At 47.1% G+C, this 19,907-nt stretch overlaps 1 protein-coding gene across 1 annotated transcript in view; it reads left to right on the top strand.

The window, feature by feature from the left end:
* LOC308669382 (major facilitator superfamily domain-containing protein 8-like) overlaps positions 1–19,469 on the top strand; it is a 58,402-nt gene extending 38,933 nt beyond the window's left edge. The window contains exons 7-12 of the mRNA XM_081330030.1: positions 2,819–2,892; positions 4,499–4,582; positions 7,586–7,715; positions 13,421–13,543; positions 16,205–16,335; positions 18,837–19,469. Coding sequence (XP_081186156.1) covers positions 2,819–2,892; positions 4,499–4,582; positions 7,586–7,715; positions 13,421–13,543; positions 16,205–16,335; positions 18,837–18,926 — 632 coding nt within the window. The 3' untranslated portion in view covers positions 18,927–19,469. The remainder of the gene's footprint in view (positions 1–2,818; positions 2,893–4,498; positions 4,583–7,585; positions 7,716–13,420; positions 13,544–16,204; positions 16,336–18,836) is intronic.
* The last annotated feature ends 438 nt before the right edge of the window (positions 19,470–19,907 follow it).

The following is a 19,907-nucleotide window of genomic DNA, read 5'->3' on the forward strand; positions in this document are numbered from 1 at the left end:
TTAAACCACTAACCCACCAGAAAGGGCATCCATTTTGGACCTGTGCATTTCCACTGTCATTCGTGTTATCTCTAGCCATACTGTCTCCTTGTAAATGCCTCTGTATGGCATAACCACCCGACTCCTATTATCCTCTACAAAGGCACATGTCCAAGAATTAAGGAGACCCCAAATTTGCTTTGTCTCCGTCTTAAATACAGAATAATTCTAACGCTTCGCATCCCACAGAAAAAAAATACTTTCAAATCTCCAGGTGGGGTTAGGGTTAGCTTTTGTGACAGTGTTCTGTACCAGCCTGCTACCGGCCCTGCAGAAAAGGCAGGGACAACCCCTTTTACAAGAAGGCAAGAGGCTGGAATTAAGCCTGCCAAATTTATTAACATAAAAACACAGAGCAAAGAGAGCAAACACGAACCATGAAACAGGAGCTTTTCAAGCGGTTGCCTTCAGCAAACCAGCCCTCCCACGCATTCCCCTTTTATACAGTTCAGGGCGTGGCTTCTCTCTGCCTCCTTCCGAGGTGCCCCATTGCCTTCCTCTGTTTACTCCTGATTGACTGCCTCCTGCGTCGGGCGTCCTTGAACAGGGCCAGCTGTGGGTCATCTTCATCCACGCTGTCAGGCTCACACAGCTGGGTCTCCGTCGTGACCAGGTGGGAGGGGCCTGGCTGAGGGCTCTGCGGAGCCTCAAGGCCATCATCAGCAAGCTCTTCAACACCCCCCTCCTCCTCCTCTTCCTCTGAGTCGTCCGACCCAACTGCCAAACCCACAGGCTGACCCTGAATCACAACAGACAGAGACTGATTCATACGAATAGACTGATCTGGTTACTGAATGTTTTGCCAAGTGTCAGCGCAGTGATCAGACGGATCCGAAGACAATGAACACTCCAGGAAATAAAAGGGATTTTAAGCTTTGGTATTGGCTCAAGCAAACAGGGTTAAAAAGCATAACGTGAAAAGCATACACCAGCAAGCGAGATGATGCCCAAATGTCTTAAGGGCTGCCAGGAGCTCTTTAATATGGACAGCAGAGATATCCCCGAGCGACCAATTTCTACAGTAATTAGTGCTAGGTTACATTCAGAAGCTCCCAACTAATAAACCCCCCCCCCACACACACACACACAGACTTACTGAAACCTGGCACCATGACTTCATGGTCTTGCTACAGTCAGGACACTGCACGGCCTGACTTTGGTGGCTGTTATAGGACTCTTGAGATGGGAAAGGCTGAGATTTTCACAGTGAGGAAAAATAGGAAACTACGTGAAGTTATTTCTCTTCCTTCTCCTTTGCTCGGTAAGCAAGAGTGAAAAACAAGCAGGCTGGCTCAGAATGAGTTCTACACGTCTAGAGTTTCCTTATTACAAATAATTTTCATAATTTCACAATGTCCTTATTATCCTCTTGCAATAACAGGGGTCTTCCACGTTGCTGCTACACTGAGTTCTGTAATTCTCTATTTTTCTGTTAATATATTGAACCAGATAAGTTAGCTTCAGTAAAACACAACATCATAAACGAGACAGCTAACCAAGATTAAAAATACAAGTAGCTTAGTACGTAAAGCAATTTAATTACTGAAAGTCGGTGCAAATGTGGAAGAACGTTTTGGCTGCCGTAGACCAACACGGCTTTCCTCCTACAATGACTTCAATTACCGAATTAACTTATTTGGCATCCACGTAATAGATTGAACCATAAGCTAGCCAGAGAAGCAGGGTTTGCACATTGCACTAAACTTTAGAACTCCCTAACAAAGTTCCCCCAGGGCAGGGGTAGGCAACCTCGGCTCTTTTATGACTCCTGGACTCCAACTCCCAGAATTCCTGAGCCACCTTTCCCCTCAGCGTGGCTGGCTCTGGAATTCTGGGAGTTGAAGTCCATGAGTCATAAAGCGGCCTAGGCCTAGGCCAGGGGTAGGCAACCTTGGCTCTTTTATGACTCCTGGACTCCAACTCCCAGAATTCCTGAGCCAGCATGGCTCAGCTTGGAAACCTCTCTCTTTTCCCTCAGCATGGCTGGCTCAGGAATTCTGGGAGTTGAAGTCCATGAGTCATAAAGTGGCCTAGGCCAGGGGTAGGCAACCTTGGCTCTTTTATGACTCGTGGACTCCAACTCCCAGAATTCCTGAGCCAGCATGGCTCAGCTTGGAAACCTCTCCCTTTCCCCTCAGCATGGCCGGCTCAGGAATTCTGGGAGTTGAAGTCCACGAGTCATAAAGTGGCCTAGGCCAGGGGTAGGCAACCTTGGCTCTTTTATGACTCGTGGACTCCAACTCCCAGAATTCCTGAGCCAGCATGGCTCAGCTTGGAAACCTCTCCCTTTCCCCTCAGCATGGCTGGCTCAGGAATTCTGGGAGTTGAAGTCCATGAGTCATAAAATTTATTTATTTTATTTATTTTTATTTTTATTCCATTTATATCCCGCCCTTTTCCGAAGACTCAGGGCGGCTTACAAGCTTAGCAGTAGCCTTCATTCTATGTATATGCCTGCTTATTAGGGCTTTCACACACACCCCAAGGAATTCTGGGAGTTGAAGTCTACGAGTCATAAAAGAGCCAAGGTTGCTCTTTTACCCCTGACCCGGGGTCTGTTGTTAGCCTGATTCAGAGGGTTGTGTGTATCCAACCAGAAAGAGAACCTTGAACTTTCCCAAGTAGAGCTGTCCAAAAAAAAACACCACCCAGAGGGACAGCTTTATGATTAACCCTTCATTTCTTCCCTCCCCCCCCCCCGGCCCCCCAGAGTAAAAAGGGCCTCCTCAGCCTCAAGGAGGCTTTCCCAGATTTGATGGTGGTTGTCTTTTCATTTCAGAATACTTGAGGGAGGAAGTGGTGGTTCTCCTCACCGCCCAGTTCATTACCCTCTTCAACCAAACGGCGTTGGAGGTAGGTCTGCTTGTGCGTTGACCCTGGGCTCATTTCCTAGATCTAAAGCAGAAAGTGGAAGACTTGAGCTTTTCTGCGTTGTCCTTTTTTCCGGTTTCAATTGTTACATTCTGGAAGCAAGAATGTGGATGGTTAGTGCCGGCTCCTCTTGCTTACATCTGGAGGGTCCAGGCAAGAGAATGTGACAAAAAAGGGGATTATCTTCAAGGATGAAGGGAGGGCAAGTTAGGGGGAGCTGGCTTCACCCAACACACTAGGGCAGGGGTAGGCAACCTTGGCTCTTTTATGACGCGTGGACTTCAACTCCCAGAATTCCTGTACTGGCTGAGGAATTCTGGGAGTTGAAGTCCACGAGTCATAAAAGAGCCAAGGTTGCCTACCCCTGAGCTAGGTGGATTAAAGCGTGGTTTTTGTCTTCACAGAACAGGTGTTTAATCATCCCCTGCACTGAGCAGAGAGTTGGAACTAGATCAGTGCATTTCAAGCTTGGCAACTGTTCGGATGAGGAATTCTGGGGGTTGAAGTCCACCCATGTTCTGAAGTTGCCAAGTTTGAAAAACGTTGGACTGGATGAGCCAGAACAAGGGTGTCCAACCTTGGCGATTTTAAGACTTGTGGATTTCAACTCGCAGAATTCTGGGAGTTGAAGTCCACAAATTATGAAATTTGCCAAGGTTGGACACCCCCGATCTAGAACCTCCTGGATAATCTTTACAATTTATTGCTTCTCTTTTGTTTCTGCACAACTGCAACCCTGTGAGGTGGCTTAGATTGGGGCGTCTAGGCCAGGATCACCCAGCCCAGTCTAACTTAGTGTGAGGGCCCAGTGCAACCCAACCTTAAGACATTAGCTACTTTTCACAACAGGCTAAACCACCCAAAACTATCCAGTTCCATTTCAGCTTAGCTGGTTGTGTTAACCCAGGGAATTTCTCCCTTCATGCTTCAAAGCCGCTCCCAACTTTCATTGATCAACTTTTCAAAAGACACCAACTCATGGATAAGGGGTGGGACTTTTTTTAAAAATAAAATCACAGTGGTGGTTGCGACTGTGTGGTCAAAGCCGCCTCATTTTTGACAGCCGTTGTGGCGCAGTGGTTATAGAATGCAGTACTGCAGGCTACTTCTGCTGACTGCCGCCTTTCTGCAGTTTGGCAGTTCGATCCTGACTGGCTCAAGGTCGACTCAGCCTTCCATCATTCCAAAGTTGGTAAAATGAGGACCCAGATTTTTGGGGGGCAAATATGCCAATTCTGTAAACCGCTGAGGGAGGGCTGTAAAGCACCGTGAATTGGTATATAAACCTAAGTGTTATTGCTATTGCTGTTTTTGTGGGCATCGTACGTATCAACCAATATACATTAGGGAGGTCCAGTCTTTGAAGACTTGTGGACTTCAACTTCCAGAATTCCCCAGCCAGCAAGGGCAGCCCTGACATAGCCCACCAGACCCAAGTTCCTTCATCCTCGTTTGGAAGACTCATAAGTTGAAAGGTTCAGGATCGAAACCCGGAGTTTAGTGTATTGAAGGTTGCTGCTCATAGTGTTTGCAGGTCATTCTAAGAATAGGTAAACCACCTGGAACTTGTATTGATTTTCCTCCGCAGACTATGGTGACTCCAATTACACAGAAGTATTTGAACTTTGGAGAACTGGAGAACAGCATCATGTATTTCCTGTGTGGTGTGGAGGTAAGGGTGAAAAGGGGGGACACCGTAACTGAGCAGCCTGTGTGTTACAGGAGATTTTGCTCGCCGTTCCACTTTAATAAGGTAGAGCGTCAGCCTGAACAGGTAAAGGAGGTAGGAATCATGACTGGATGAGCTTTCTACTTCATTGCAAAGCTACGTTGATAGGGCCTTGCAAATATGAAAGTACAATTCTCTTTCCCTTTCTCTTTCTCTTTCTCTTTCTCTTTCTCTTTCTCCCTCCCTCCCTCTCCCTCCCTCTCCTCCCCCCCCATACACACATCTCTTTTTACAGCCCAAGAAATTAGGCAGGGTCTCTTCTGACCCTCTCGCCCTGCCCATTACAGGCAGTGGTGGTGATGGCGCAGTGGTTAGAATGCAATACTGCAGGCTTAACTCTGCCCACTGCCAGCAGTTCGATCCTGAACAGCACAAGGTTGACTCAACCTTCCAACCTTCCGAGGTCGGTAAAATGAGGACCCGGATTGTTGGGGGTCAAATATGCTGACTCTGTAAACCGCTTAGAGAGGGCTGTAAAGCGCTGTGAAGCGGTATACAAAGTCTAAGTGCTGTTGCTAGTCCTCGATTGACAGCCATTCATTCAGTGACTTTTCGAAGTTTACAACAGCACGGAAAAAAGTGACCTACGACCGTTTTGAACGCTTATGACCGTTGCAGCATCTCTGTGGTCAGGTAATCAAAATTTGGGGGGCTTGGCAGCTGACTCATATTTATGATGGTTGCAGTGTCCCGGGAGTCATGTGATCATCACCTTTGCAACCTTCTGACAAGCAAAGTCAGTGAGGAAAAGCCAGATTCACTTTACAAGCATGTTACTAACTTAACAACTATGGTGATTCACTTAACAACTGTGACAAGAAAGTTCGCCAAATGGGGGCAAAACCCACTTAACAAATAGTTCACTTAAGAGGAACCGAAGAAGCTTCTTGGATGAGAAGCGGAACATCTTCAAGGAAAAACAAAGAAAGTCCAGTTGCCTTTTGAAAAAGCACCTTTGGGACAACCATGATCTGGATAACTGAGAATAGAATAGAATTAGAATAGAATAGAATAGAATAGAATAGAATAGAATAGAATAGAATAGAATAGAATAGAATAGAATAGAATAGAATAGAATAGAATAGAATAGAATAGAATAGAATAGAATTACGGGATAGAAGAATAGAATAGAATTAGAATTAGAATTAGAATATAGAATAGAATAGAATAGAATAGAATTACAGAATAGAAGAATAGAATTAGAATTAGAATAGAATAGAATTATGTGATAGAAGAATAGAATAGAATTCAATTGAATTACGGGATAGATGAGTAGAATTAGAATAGTACAGAACAGAATAGAATAGAGTAGAATTATGGGATAGAAGAATAGAATAAAATAGAATTCAATTGAATTACGGGATAGATGAGTAGAATTAGAATAGTACAGAACAGAATAGAGTAGAATTATGGGATAGAAGAATAGAATAGAGTTGAATTGAATTGAATTACGGGATGGAATGGAATAGAATAGAATAGAATAGAATAGAATAGAATAGAATAGAATAGAATAGAATAGAATAGAATAGAATAGAATAGAATAGAATAGAATAGAATAGAATAGAATAGAATAGGACAGGACCTTGGAGGTCTTCTAGTCCAGCCCCCTGCACAAGCAGGAGAACCTACGCCGTCTCAGACAGGTGATTGTCTAGTCTCTTCTTAAAAATCTCCATTGATGGAGCACCCACGATTTCTGAGGCAAGCTGGTTGATTTCTCCTAAATTCCAGGTTGTTTCTCTCTGATCAGTTTCCAGAATCTCCATAGAGACTTAACAACCATGTTACTAATTTGACAATGGCACTCATTCACTTAATAATTCTGGCAAGAATGGCTATAAAATGGAGCAAAACTCACTGAACCACCGTCTTGCTTAGCAAGAGAAAGGTTGGGCTAAATTGTGGTGATAAGTCAAGGACAACCTGTATCCACCTTTGAGCTACGCTGCCTCTTCTCTGACTGTGTGCTTGGCGATGTCTCTCTGCCCATTCTCCCGGGGTCTTTCCCCCACCTGCCATTCCAGGCAGACGGGGGCCAAGTCCCCATTGCCAGGTCTTCCAGTGAACCTCTTCCACACCAAACCAAAGCAATGCACCCTCCTTCCCTTGTATCTCTCCCTCTCAAAAGAGTTACCTCTAGGCGAGATGGGCGGCAAACAAGTCTAATAAATAAAATCTGATTTTGGCTGTCGATAAGACAGCAGGCACTAGGAGCTAAAAATGATTTGGGAGAGAGATTTTTAATAATATGGTTAATGCGTGATGCTAATTTTGCTCTGCTCTGCCTCTGGTAAATAGGTTTGGCAGGTTTTTAAATCAGATAGGAACCTGGCAACCCTTTTGAGAAAGTGGGGATGTGAGTTTGTAGTATAAATAACAATAGGAACCTGTTTTAGGATCCCTCTCTCTCTCTCTCTCTCTCTCTCTCTCTCTCTCTCTCTCTCTCTCTCTCTCTCTCTCTCTCTCTCCTCCCCTTCCCTCCCCTTCCCTTCCCTTCCTCCAGTTCACGTTTCTGTGGTCAAAATGAAGGCCTTGGCCACCAATTAAATTTCAGTGTCCATCTCACGATTTGGGCTGTATCCAGACAATACAATTAAGCTGTTTACTGGATTAATCTAAATTTTATGAGTCTCCTTAATCCATTTCCACATAAACTGAATGGAGGGGGGGGGAGATGGTTTCAAAATTTGATGAATAAAATAAATTAACCTAGTGGGATGGGTTTGCATGACAAGCTGCGTCATGCACACAAAAACCCCACCGTCGTAACTAAAGTTCTTTGGTAAGTGGACAAGGGGAGCCATTCAGAGGCAGACGCCTCCTTTGAATGCAGAAAGATTCTGGAGTAATTCCTGATCTCTTTGATTGACAACCTGGAAGCAGGCTATGAGAGTCACTGCACACACAGGCTCTGATTACACCGTCCGTGTACTTTTTTTTCTTCAGGTCATCGCTGGCTTCTTCCTGGTGCGCTTTCTCAGCGTCCGGCTATCAGATCGGTTCATCTTGCTCATGGGTCTGGTCATCTGCAATGTAGCCTGTGTCTGGTGCCTGCTGTTCCTGGCATACCCCCGAGGTAATGATGGTGGGCTGCCGGAGAAAAGCGTGAAGGTTTCTTCTCTCCATCTTCCTGGCCTCTTGATGTCCTGGAGGCATAAGAGATCTAGTAGAAGAGAATATCTGTAGCTCAGGGTTGAACCATGGGGTTCTTGGTGCTGACTGGACTTGGTTGTTTTCTTGCGGACGTTTCATTACCCAGCTAGGTGACATCATCAGTGCCAGCAACCAAAGGTCTGTGGAGATTCTTAGTCATCCAGATCATGATTGCCCCAAAGGTGCTTTTTTTCAAAAGTCCACATTCTGGACAGAGAGGATCATGGATTTGAAAGAGGAGTCAAACAGGTCATTTACATTTAAATTAAATGGCCCTCTCTCAGTTGGGGAGGGGGAGGGATACGACACAAGCCATCTCTTCTCTACAACACAGTCCTTTCAACAGATCCAAAAAGATTCCACACTCATTTGCACGCTGATTCAGGTGACCCTGAGGGCACAGATAAACCTTCATGTGGCCTCAGTGACTCTCAGAAAGAGTGCTAATGACCAGATGACTGTGAGGAATATAAATCCTTACATCCTCCACCATTCAGTCAGAACTGAAGAAGCTTCTTGGACGAGAAGCGAAACCTATTCAAGGAAAAATAAAAGTCCAGTTGCCTCTTGAAAAAGCACCTTTGGGACTGCTACAACAGTGTTTCCCTGAAAGTAAGGCCTACACCAGGGGTAGGCAACCTCGGCTCTTTTATGATTCATGGACTTCAACTCCCAGAATTCTCCAGTCAGCATGGCTGACTTGAGTCATAAAAGAGCTGAGGTTGCCTACCCCTGGTCTACACCAACAGTAAGCCCTAGCTTGATTTTTGGGGGTGGGCCTAATATAAGCCCTATCCCAAAAATAAGCCCTAGTTTTGGGGTGAGGCACACCTAAGGTCCAGCCGATCCGAATCCGACCGATTGCGACTAAGAACCCATATTAGGTCTTATCTCGCTGCGATGAGGGTGGCGAGGTCTAATCACTTCGCTACCCTTATCGCGTCCGCAGATAATCGCCCGGCCGCTCTGTTTAGGGTGACTCGCTCCCTCCTTAATCAGGAGGTGAGGGAGGAACCCTTGCAGGGTCGTGCCGAGGAGTTTAACAATTATCTGTCGGACAAAATCACTCGGATTCGGACCGGTCTGGACTCTGACTGGGCAGAGTCTGGCGATCAGGACGCGGGTGGTCTTGTCGATATCACTTGGGAGGAGTTTGATTCTGTAACTCCGGAGGAAGTGGACAGGATTATGGGGAGACTGAGCTCCACCACATGTTTATTGGACCCGTGCCCTTCCTGGCTGGTTTATGCAGCCCGGGAGAGGACACGCAGCTGGTTCCAGGCAGTTATATCAGCTTCTTTGAGTGAGGGCAGCTTCCCTGCCGTCTTGAAAGAGGCGGTGGTGAGGCCCCTCCTCAAGAAGCCTGCCTTGGACCCAGCTGTATTGAACAACTTTCGTCCGGTCTCCAACCTTCGCTTTCTTGCGAAGGTTGTTGAGAGTGTGGTGGCGCATCAGCTCCCTTTGGTCCTGGATGAAGCGGATTATCTAGACCCGTACCAATCGGGTTTCAGGCCCGGGCACAGCACGGAGACGGCATTGGTCGCGCTGGTGAATGATCTCTGGAGGGCTCGGGACAGGGGTCATTCCTCTGTTCTAGTCCTATTAGACCTCTCAGCGGCTTTCGATACCATCGACCATGGTATCCTGCTGCGGCGTCTCAGGGGATTGGGAGTGGGAGGCACGGTTTTACAGTGGTTCTCCTCCTATCTCCAGGGACGCTCGCAGTCGGTGTTGACAGGAGGGCAGAGGTCGACCGCGAGGTCTCTCGTTTGTGGAGTTCCTCAGGGGTCGGTCCTCTCGCCTCTCCTGTTCAACATCTATATGAAACCGCTGGGTGAGATCATTCGTGGCTTTGGAGTTGGGTATCATCAGTACGCTGATGATACCCAGCTTTTTCTTTCTACCCCAAACCACCCCAGTGATGCCCTCAACGTGATGTCCCGTTGCCTGGAGGCGGTTCGGGTCTGGATGGGGAGGAACAGACTTCAACTCAACCCCGACAAGACCGAGTGGCTTTGCATACCTTCATCCCGGGTCTATTCGGATATTCCATCTCTTTCTATGGGGGGTGAATTATTACCCCCCGTAGATAGGGCTCGCAACTTGGGAGTCCTCCTAGATTCGCGGCTTACCTTGGAAGATCACATGGTGGCTGTGACTAGGGGGGCTTTCGCCCAGGTTCGCCTGGTGCGCCAGTTGCGGCCCTATCTAAGCCGGGATGATTTATGCACGGTCACTCACGCGCTCGTGACCTCTCGTCTAGACTACTGCAACGCTCTCTACATGGGGCTTCCCTTGAGGACCACCCGGAGGCTCCAACTGGTACAGAATGCAGCCGCGAGGGTTGTGTTGGGAGTCTCCCGATACTCCCATGTGACACCTCTGCTCCGTGAGCTGCATTGGTTGCCAGTTGTCTTCCGGGTGAGATTCAAGGTGCTAGTAATGGTGTTCAAAGCCCTCCATGGCATGGGGCCGGAGTACCTCAGGGAACATCTGCTGCCGGCATCAAGCTCCCTGCGCCCTGTGCGTTCCCACAGAGAGGGCCTCCTCAGGGTGCCACCGGTCAGAGAATGCCGACTGGTGGCCCCCAGGGGGAGATCCTTCTCTGTGGGCGCCCCGGAGCTATGGAACCAGTTACCGGTTGAGCTCCGGACGGCGCCCGATCTGCGCTCCTTTCGCCGCGATCTGAAAACATACTTGTTCGAGCAAGCCGGCCTGGCCTGAGGGGGGATTGGTGGGGTTTTTATCATTTTTATTGGGGTTTTTACTATGTATCAATTGTATTTTAATCGGGCATGCATTTAATTATCTTTTAGTTTTTGTAAATTTCTGTGTTTTATTCTTGCCCTGTACACCGCCCTGAGTCCTCCGGGAGAAGGGCGGTATAGAAATATTAATAAATTAAATTAAATTAAATTAAATTAAAAATGAAGCTGGGTGGGGGTGAGGGAGTGGAGCTGCTCCACCCGCCCCACACCCTCTTACCTTGCAGCCAGGCCTCCTTGCTGGCCCACTTCTTCTGAGGCCTCTTCTGCAGCCAGGCCTGCATTTCTCAGTCACAGGGCTTTCTGGAAGGCCTGTGCGGCCAAGAACCGAGCTATGGATTCAATCCTTACCTTGGTTGTGCAAAATCTCAGCAGCCGAGCACCGAGTTATAGATTAAATCCCTAGCTCGGTGCTGGGCTGCTTAGGCCTTCTGGAAAGTCCTGACTGCAAACTGCAGGCCCGAATGCAGCTGCAGAACTTCGGCTCCAAAAGAAGTAGATCGGCTGGGTAGGGCTGTCGGTGCTTGAGGTGAGGTAAGGCCTACCCTGAAAATAAGACCTGGTGCCTCTTTTGGAGGCAAAAAAAAGAAAAAAAAAGAACCGGTCTTATTTTTGGGGAAACACGGTAGCAACCAAAGACAGAATGCACCAAGGACCCCACAGACACAGAGCTATAAGAAACTGTCCAGTCTTCTCCTCAATGCAGGATCCACTGATTATCCGGAGTCTGCTTGAGTCCTCTAGAGCAGAGATTCCCAAGCTTGGCAACTTTAAGACACATGGACTTCAACTCCCAACCCGTCCACTTATTCAAGAATTCTGGGAGTTGAAGTCCACATGTCTCAAAAGTTGCCAAGATTGGGAACCCCTGCTCTAGAGCAGTGTTTCTCAGCCTTGGGGGCTTTCAGAAGCGTGGACTTCAAACTCCATGCTTTCCCATGGCTGGCTGGGGAATTGTGGGAGTTGAAGTCCGCACTTCTTAAAATGGCCAAGTTTAAGAAACACTGTGTCCTGGTTCCGATTAATGAGACAGTTCAAACGAAATTCAGGCATTGTTTATCTAAAAAGTCTTAATAACAAAACGAAACATCAGCACCCATGGAGGGATGTCATAATCTGAAATCTCCTCCCCTAGCCCATCGTATTATAACACAATTCCCACCCTTGTTTGCACGTCATTTAATCACATTGTCCAATTAGTTTTACACATGAAGTTTCACTTCCCTTTCTGTGCCTGGCTATTTCTTATCTTCTCAAAATAGCCGTTTGACATTTCCCTCCCTTCTGTGATTCAAAGCAAAGCAGTTTAAAGATAAAGCTGCCTCTTATGTTGCCAGTGCAAACGCATGTCAATGTTTGCAGCATTGACACACTGCTCTAGAGGAAAACTATATTATCACAAAGCAGCATTTCTGCTTAAGAGTTCATACCATCAGGACGTTCGTCCCAATGACTAGCCTAAACCTTCTTTCTTGTAGCTTCAACCTACGGATCTAACCTTGCCCTCTGGGCTAGTCAAAAAGCCCACCCTTTCTTCTTCTTCGTGGCCACCTTTTAGATATTTGAAATACGGCTGCCTCATCTCTGTCGAGTTGTCTTTCCTAGTGGGCAAACATACCCAGATTCTTGTAACTGTTCCTCGTGGAGCTTGGTTTCCAGACCACCACTCATTCTTAGTAGGTCTCCTCTAAACTTGCTCCAATCTGCAAATTTTCCTTTTGAAGTGTGGTGAGCACACAAGGTTTCATCAGGGCCGAGTAGTTAATTCCTCAATTGTTTCTGTTTGTGTACCTCAAGAGAACGTTTCCCTCTTTATAGCAGCTGTGTCCCATGAAACCTGCTGGCTAATTATTTACCAGTTCATGTTTTACAGTCTCCTCAACGGGAGCAGCTCTTATAAAAATTCCTTGTCCTGCAAAAGAGAAATTCCGCAGGTAGTGCAAACCAGATGACGGTCAGATGTTGCTGGCTCAAAAAAAGGGACCTTGAATATTGTCATGTCTGTACAGCTAGTTCTCAATTCATTCAGTGACCGCTTGAAGTTAACAGCAGCACCGAAAAAGGGACTTAACGATCGTTTTTTCACACTTACAGCCATTCAGCATCCCCACCAGTCATGTGATGAGAATTCAGACGCTGAATTGGCCACTGACTCATCTTTAAGACGGTTGCCTGGGTCTTGTGATCCCCTTTTGCGACCTTCCGACAAGCAAAGTCAATGCAGTGATTCACTTTTAACAACTGCGGCAAGGAAGGTCCTGAAACGTCACTTCACAGCTGTCTCGCTCCGCCACAGAAACGTTGGGCTCAATTGAGGGACTGTTGGCCGTAGGTTGAGGACTGCCTGTAAATCCCCTCCTAGCCCAAATAGGCATTGATTAGAAGGTTTTTCTTAGCAGTTTTTTTTCCCTTTCCGTATCTTGGCATGGATCGTGATTTATTTATTTATTTATTTAATTAAATTTTTATACCGCCCTTCTCCCGAAGGACTCAGGGCGGTGTACAGGGCAATAAATACAAAAAGAGGATACAAAAGTTAAAAGCGATTAAATAAATGCCCAAGGTTAAAACAATTAATTAAGACGTCTTTAAAACCCCAACCCTAACCCATCAGACCAGGTCAGACTGCTCAAATAGATACATTTTTAGATCGCGCCAGAAGGAGCGAAGGTCGGGGGCCGTCCGTGATGAGGAGCGGTAGCGCATTTGGACCCACCAAAGGGCGCAGTTGAAGGTGTCACGTTGAAGGTGTCCGGTTGAAGAAGCTGGCTTTGGGCGAGGTGTAATTTGGTATGCTCCGCTGTGAACTTTCTCCTTACCTTGTTTTGCATATGTCTCCCTTCCCCCCCCCCCCCCGCGCAAGGTACCTTTGCTGTCCTCCTCGCGGAGCTGGTCGTGGGGGTCTTCCTGCAAGTCTTGGGCCTGCCCTTCGTCGCTGTCTCCCAGGTGTCCCTCTTCTCTAAAGTCACAGCAGAGAGAACACAAGGTAAGCCCGCCCCGTTCCTGATTCCAACCTTCTCCAATCCCCTTTTCCTCCGGAAAGTGTCGGCACGGCTACTCCACAACCCGGCTGTAGATTTGGAGAAGCTGCTTTGGAGGTGTTTTCTTCATACCGCACCATGTTAGAAGACAACAGTCTCTCTCTTGGCTATGCACAAGGATGCTGAATGATAAGGCCAGGGCTCTTCAAACGTGGCCCTTTTAGGACTTGTGGACTTCAACTCCCAGAATTCCTCAGCTAGGCACGCTGGCTGAGGAATTCTGGGAGTTGAAGTCCAGAAGTCATAAAAGGGCCAGGTTTGAAGACCCCTGGACAAGGCCCTCTCCATTCATCCCCAGGACTATGCCCAGCCCATCACAAGACTGAAATCTCATAGGCCAGCATTGAAAACAGTTATTCACTTAACATATAGCCAGTTTAATCCTCAGAATGCCTGGACAGAGCAATAGCCCAAGGTTTAGCTTCTTGTGGCTTGACCATTAGGGATCCTTCTACCAGTTGCTCTGTCTGGTCGAAACTGAACAGAATTAGGTGTGACATCGGAAGTAGCGGCTCTGCCCTCTATCGGCAGGGATGGAAAGAGTCCCCCTTGTTGTGATTGTGGTGCTGATACGCCAACCATTAAAGGTATTGCGCAAGATTGCCCCACGACTTGCGTTCTCTGGTTCCCGGGAAGATCTGCAGGAAGCAGGAAGCAGCACCAAGGGCGATCTCCTGAATAGCTGATTGGGATATCCAGTGACTCGGACTTACAACAGTTCATTTAGTGACCTTCAGTGAGGACAATTAACCAGTGGAACAGCTTTCCTTCAGACATCGTGGGCGCTCCATCACTGGAGGTTTTTAAGAAGAGACTGGACAGTCACTTGTCTGAAATGGTATAGGTTCTCCTGCTTGAGGATGGGGCTGGACTAGAAGACCTCCAAGGTTCCTCCCAGCTCTATTCTTATTCTTGTTCTGTTCTGTTCTGTTCTGTTCTGTTCTGTTCTGTTCTGTTCTGTTCTGATAAGGTGTGTGAATTCAGGCAATTCCATTTCTTTATGGTTCATTATATTATGTGAGCGTAGAAAATGGGATTATATTGTCCAGCCATCTCCAGTCTACTGTGCAAACTCAGGTACTGGAGATGCATATTTAGATCTCTTGAGATTATTGCTGAAAGTTTTGTTTTGTTTTTATTTATTATTTATTTATTTATTTATTTATTTATTTATTTATTTATTTATTTATTTATTTATTTATTTATTTATTTATTTGATTTATATACCGCCCTACTCCTAGAGGACTCAGGGTGGTGTACAGGGCAATAAAATAAGAATACATTAGATAAATAATTTTAAAACCCAAATCCATCAGGCCAGGCCGGCTTGTTTGAATAGATAAGTTTTTAGATCACGCCGGAAGGAGCGAAGGTCGGGGGCCATCCGGAGTTCAGCCGGTAAGCGGTTCCAAAGGATTGGAGCACCCACCGAGAATGCTCTCCCCCTGGGGGTCACCAGCCGACATTCTCTGACCGGTGGTACCCTGAGGAGGCCCTCTCTGTGGGAACGTATAGGACGGAGGGACGATGACGCCGGCAGTAGGTGCTCCCGTAGGTAATCCGGACCCATGCCATGTAGGGCTTTGTATGTCATTACCAGCACCTTGAATTATGCAGCCTTATATTTTTTTCATATTATCTTTTGAAATAATTCTGGTTTTTTTTTACCCCTACTGATTCCCATTCTGTCTGACAATTCAAAATTGTGAGTGAAATCTCTTGGGGGTGAGGGATGATGTTCAGACTTGCAGTGCAGTGTGTTTGTGTGTTTTCACACCTGTCTTTCAGGGTGTCATATTCTTTATCCAGTGGTGTGCAATTCCCATGCTTTTATTTCCTCCCAAGGAAAGATCTTGGAAAGGAACTTTTTCTGTGGGGTTCTTGATGAGGGGAGAAAAAAATCAGGCAGATCAATTCGCTATCCCTACCAAGAGACGCTCAGATAAAACAGGGTAACAGAATAACAGAGTTGGAAGGGACCTTGGAGGTCTTCTAGTCCAACCCCCTGCTCAAGCAGGAGGTCCTACACCATTCTGGACAAATGGTTGTCTAATCTCTTCTTAAAAGCCTCCTGTGATGGAGCACCCACAACTTCTGGGAAGGAAGCTGATCCACCGGTTATTTGTTCTAACTGTCAGGAAATTTCTCCTTAGTTCTAGGTTGCTTCTCTCCTTGATTAGTTTCCATCCGTTGCTTCGCATCCTGCCCTCAGGTGCTTTGGAGAACAGGTTGACACCCACCCACCCCCTTCTTTGTGGAAGACCCTGAAATCTTGGAAGACTGCATCCCCTTGGTCATGCGATTTACAGTCGGATACAACTGGTTCAAATTTATGACGTTTGCAGCATCCCGGGGTCATGTAATTAATTACCTTTTGCAGCCTTCTGACAAGCAAAGGCCAGATTCACCTAAGAACAGTCTTAGCAACATAACAGCTGGAGCGATTCACTTAAGCACTGTGGCAAGAAAGGTCGTAAAATGGGGCAAAACTCGCTTAACAACCCTCTTGCTTAGCAACAAGAATTGTGATGGTAAGTTTGAGGAGTTCCCTGTACAGCAGGATTTATTTCTCTCTCGTTGTTTTTTTCTCTCTTCTTCTTTGGCAGGCTTCAGCCACGGGCTCCGTCGCTCCGTCGGGGGAATTGCCACCATCCTTGGGCCTTTGTGGGCCGGGGGATTGACGGATAATCTGTACATCATGCTCGGAGTGATGATGGGGCTGCTCAGCCTACTGATGGTGAGTGTCCGAAGGCCCACATTCTCGTTTCTCCAGCCGTAACGTCCTGCGTTGAAGTATAATTCTGAGACCCCGGATTTCTCTGTTCTGTAAGCTTCTCTGTTCTGAGAAGAGAATGTTCCTGGGTTTCCCCAGCTGTGAGAAGCAGCTGTGTGTGTGGGGGGGGGAAGTATAGAAAAGTAAAATTTGAGAAGTACCGGAGGCAGTAAAAAAAAGTAGAGGTTTGAAGCGGATACCCTGTTGCACCAAAGGAAGTTGGAAGTCAATGCCCTTTTTTAATTTCCTGACCGATTTTCACAGTTAACAACCATCGCAGCATCCCTCAGGGTCATGCGATCCAAATTCAGATGCTTGGCAACTGACTCATATTTACGATGGTGGAAACTTTTATTAGGGGTCAGTGACAGTAGGGAAGTCAAGGTGAGACCTGGGGAAAATCCCAGCGCAAACGGTATAGTTAAGCAAGCAATATTCCTCCTCCCACCGCAATCATAATGTCCATTTGAAATCCAGCCAATCCACAGGTGGTCCGAAGAGCGTTGGCGGGCATTTCAAGGTCTTCTCCACTTTCATTTCATCTCCCTGATAAAGGGAGACGCATTCCTTTCTCAAGGGGATAGAGGCAGGGAGAAGAGAGAGTAGAAAGCGGAAGTTGTCCCAAGCTAATGCAAAGTCCCCGTTTCCCCCCCCCAGCAGATTGGCAGGCCCCAAAAGTAGAGTATGTATGCAAGGAAAAGAAAAAGGGTTTGGGGACCTGACATGCAGCCTAGGGCAGGGGTAGGCAACCTTGGCCCTTTTATGACTCCTGGACTTCAACTCCCAGAATTCCTGAGCCAGCACGGCTCAGCTGGGAAACCTCTCCCTTTCCCCTCAGCGTGGCTGGCTCAGGAATTCTGGGAGTTGAAGTCCACAAGTCATAAAGCGGCCTAGGCCTAGGACAGGGGTAGGCAACCTTGGTCCTTTTATGACTCCTGGACTTCAACTCCCAGAATTCCTGAGCCAGCATGGCTCAGCTTGGAAACCTCTCCCTTTCCTCTCAGCGTGGCTGGCTCAGGAATTCTGGGAGTTGAAGTCCACAAGTCATAAAGCGGCCTAGGCCTAGGACAGGGGTAGGCAACCTTGGTCCTTTTATGACTCCTGGACTTCAACTCCCAGAATTCCTGAGCCAGCATGGCTCAGCTTGGAAACCTCTCCCTTTCCTCTCAGCGTGGCTGGCTCAGGAATTCTGGGATTTGAAGTCCACCAGTCATAAAAGAGCCAAGGTTGCCTACCCCTGTATTAGGCCATGTTTCTCAAATGTGGTCCCTTGAAAATGTGTGAACTTCAACTCCCAGAATTCCTCAGCCAGCATGGCTCAGCTTGGAAACCTTTGCCTTTCCCCTCAGCATGGCTGGCTCAGGAATTCTGGGAGTTGAAGTCCACAAGTCATAAAGCGGCCTAGGCCAGGGGTAGGCAACCTTGGCTCTTTTATGACTCGTGGACTTCAACTCCCAGAATTCCTGAGCCAGCCTGGCTCAGCTTGGAAACCTCTCCCTTTTCCCTCAGCGTGGCTGGCTCAGGAATTCTGGGAGCTGAAGTCCACCAGTCATAAAAAAGCCAAGGTTGCCTACCCCTGGCCTAGGCAGTAGCCATTAAGAAGCCGCTGAGTCCACAGCACCAGCAGGACACGGCAAGCATCTCAGAACGGCCCCTGCTGAGCATCCTCTGATCCCTGCTCTAATGAGAGTCAGCCGGTCCTGGACTTAACACCCATTCGTTTAGCGAGCATTTGAAGTTGCAGCGGCACTTTAAAAAGGGACTTAAAAGCGACAAGGTCTTTCCCACTTTGTGACCACTGCGGCGTCTCCACGGGTCGTAGGATCAGAAAATTGAGCCACTTGGCAATTGGGATGGACTTAGGATGGCTGCTCTGTCTCATGGGTTACGTGATCACCATTTGTAGCTTCCCAGCCAGCTTCTGACAAGCAGAGTCATCGGGGGGGGGGGGGGAAACCGGATTCCCTTAGCGACTGCTTGGTTCACTTTACAACAGTAGCGATTTGCTGAACAGCGGTGGGAGGAAAAAGGCCGTAAAGTGGAGCACAATGTTTTTAACAGCTGACTCGCTTAGCAACAGAACTGTTACTTTTAGGTGGCCCTCGACGTACGAACACAGTTGAGCTCAATTGTGGTCGTTAAGTCGAGGACCACCTATAAATAATTCCTGGAGTCAAATTCAGACCTGTTTTCCTTCCATCTTTCTACCGCCAACTCTCTCCTTTTCTGTACCTCCCTAGTGCAGAGGCCCCCAACCTTTTGGGCACCAGGGACCGGTTCCGTGGAGAGAGGTTTTCCCACGGACTGGAGAGTGCGTGGTTTTGCGTGCTGCCTGCATCCCACAGATGGGGCTTTGCTTGTTTGTGGGGACCGGTTGCTGGCGTGCCACGGACCAGTACTGGTCCACGGACCGGGTATTGGGGACCCCTTTCCTAGTATGTTACCTATCTGTCTTTTCCCTGCAGATCATGGTGGGGCTGTCCTACAGATACCTGGTGGAGATCCCAAGTGAACACCCATTGCCACGATCAACCCAGGAGGAGTCCAACTCATGAGGACCTTTTTGAGGTGCCCTTGGAGGCATGGAGAAGCTCATATCACCCACCAGGTGAAGGGACTGCCAGCCAACCGGCCATGCCAGGGGAACCACTTTGCTTTTCAAATTCCAGGTCTCAGGAGCATCAGGAGAAGCTGGTAATGGCTCTGTGTCCACCTTAGAGATGGAGGACGTTGGATGGCATTTGTTTTGGTCTCTTCTTTCCACGAGGATATTTCTCTCTCTCTCTTTTTTTCTTTTTTCGATATGAACCCAGCGGAACAAACTAAGAATTCTTTGGGGTGCTGTACAGCAGAGCAGAAAAGGTGTAACTGCTCCGCTGAGCGAAGATCCATTGCAAATCTCACGTTCCATTTTGCAGAGGAGAAGAGACCAGCTCCTGGGTGAATCTGAAATCCGTCTATAAAAAAAAGAAGAAATGCTGGCCTTTAATCTTTTATTTTCTTATAATTTATTATGACTTTTGTGACAACCCATTATTTTGCTGCTGCTGCTGCTGCTGCTGTTTTCACAGTTCTGACCTTGATTGTTAAACTGCAGTGGGAGGGCTGGATGTTTTATTTATTAAAGTATTTCCACCCTGTCTTTGCTTTGGGCTGAGGACTGAGCAGAACACCGAACACAGTATAATAGTATTGGAAGGGATCTCGGAGGTCTTCTAGTCTAAACCCCTACTCGAGCGGGAAACTATACCATTTCAAACAAATGGTTGTCCAATCTCTTCTTAAAAACTTAATAATAATAAAACATAATAATAATAAAACATAATAATAATAATAATAATAATAACAACAATAACAACAACGACAGATTAAATAGATGGAAAACCAAAGTTTTGCATGGACAGCATTTGAAAAACATTGAAGGAAAATGTGATAACAACTTGACATGGGCATGGCTTAAGATGGGAACCATCAAGAAAGAAACGGAAGGCTTAATACTGGCTGCTCAAGAACAAGCACTACAAACTAATGCCATG

Source organism: Vipera berus (assembly GCF_964194415.1).
Source record: "Vipera berus genome assembly, chromosome: 5".
NCBI classification, from domain to species: Eukaryota; Metazoa; Chordata; class Lepidosauria; order Squamata; family Viperidae; genus Vipera; species Vipera berus.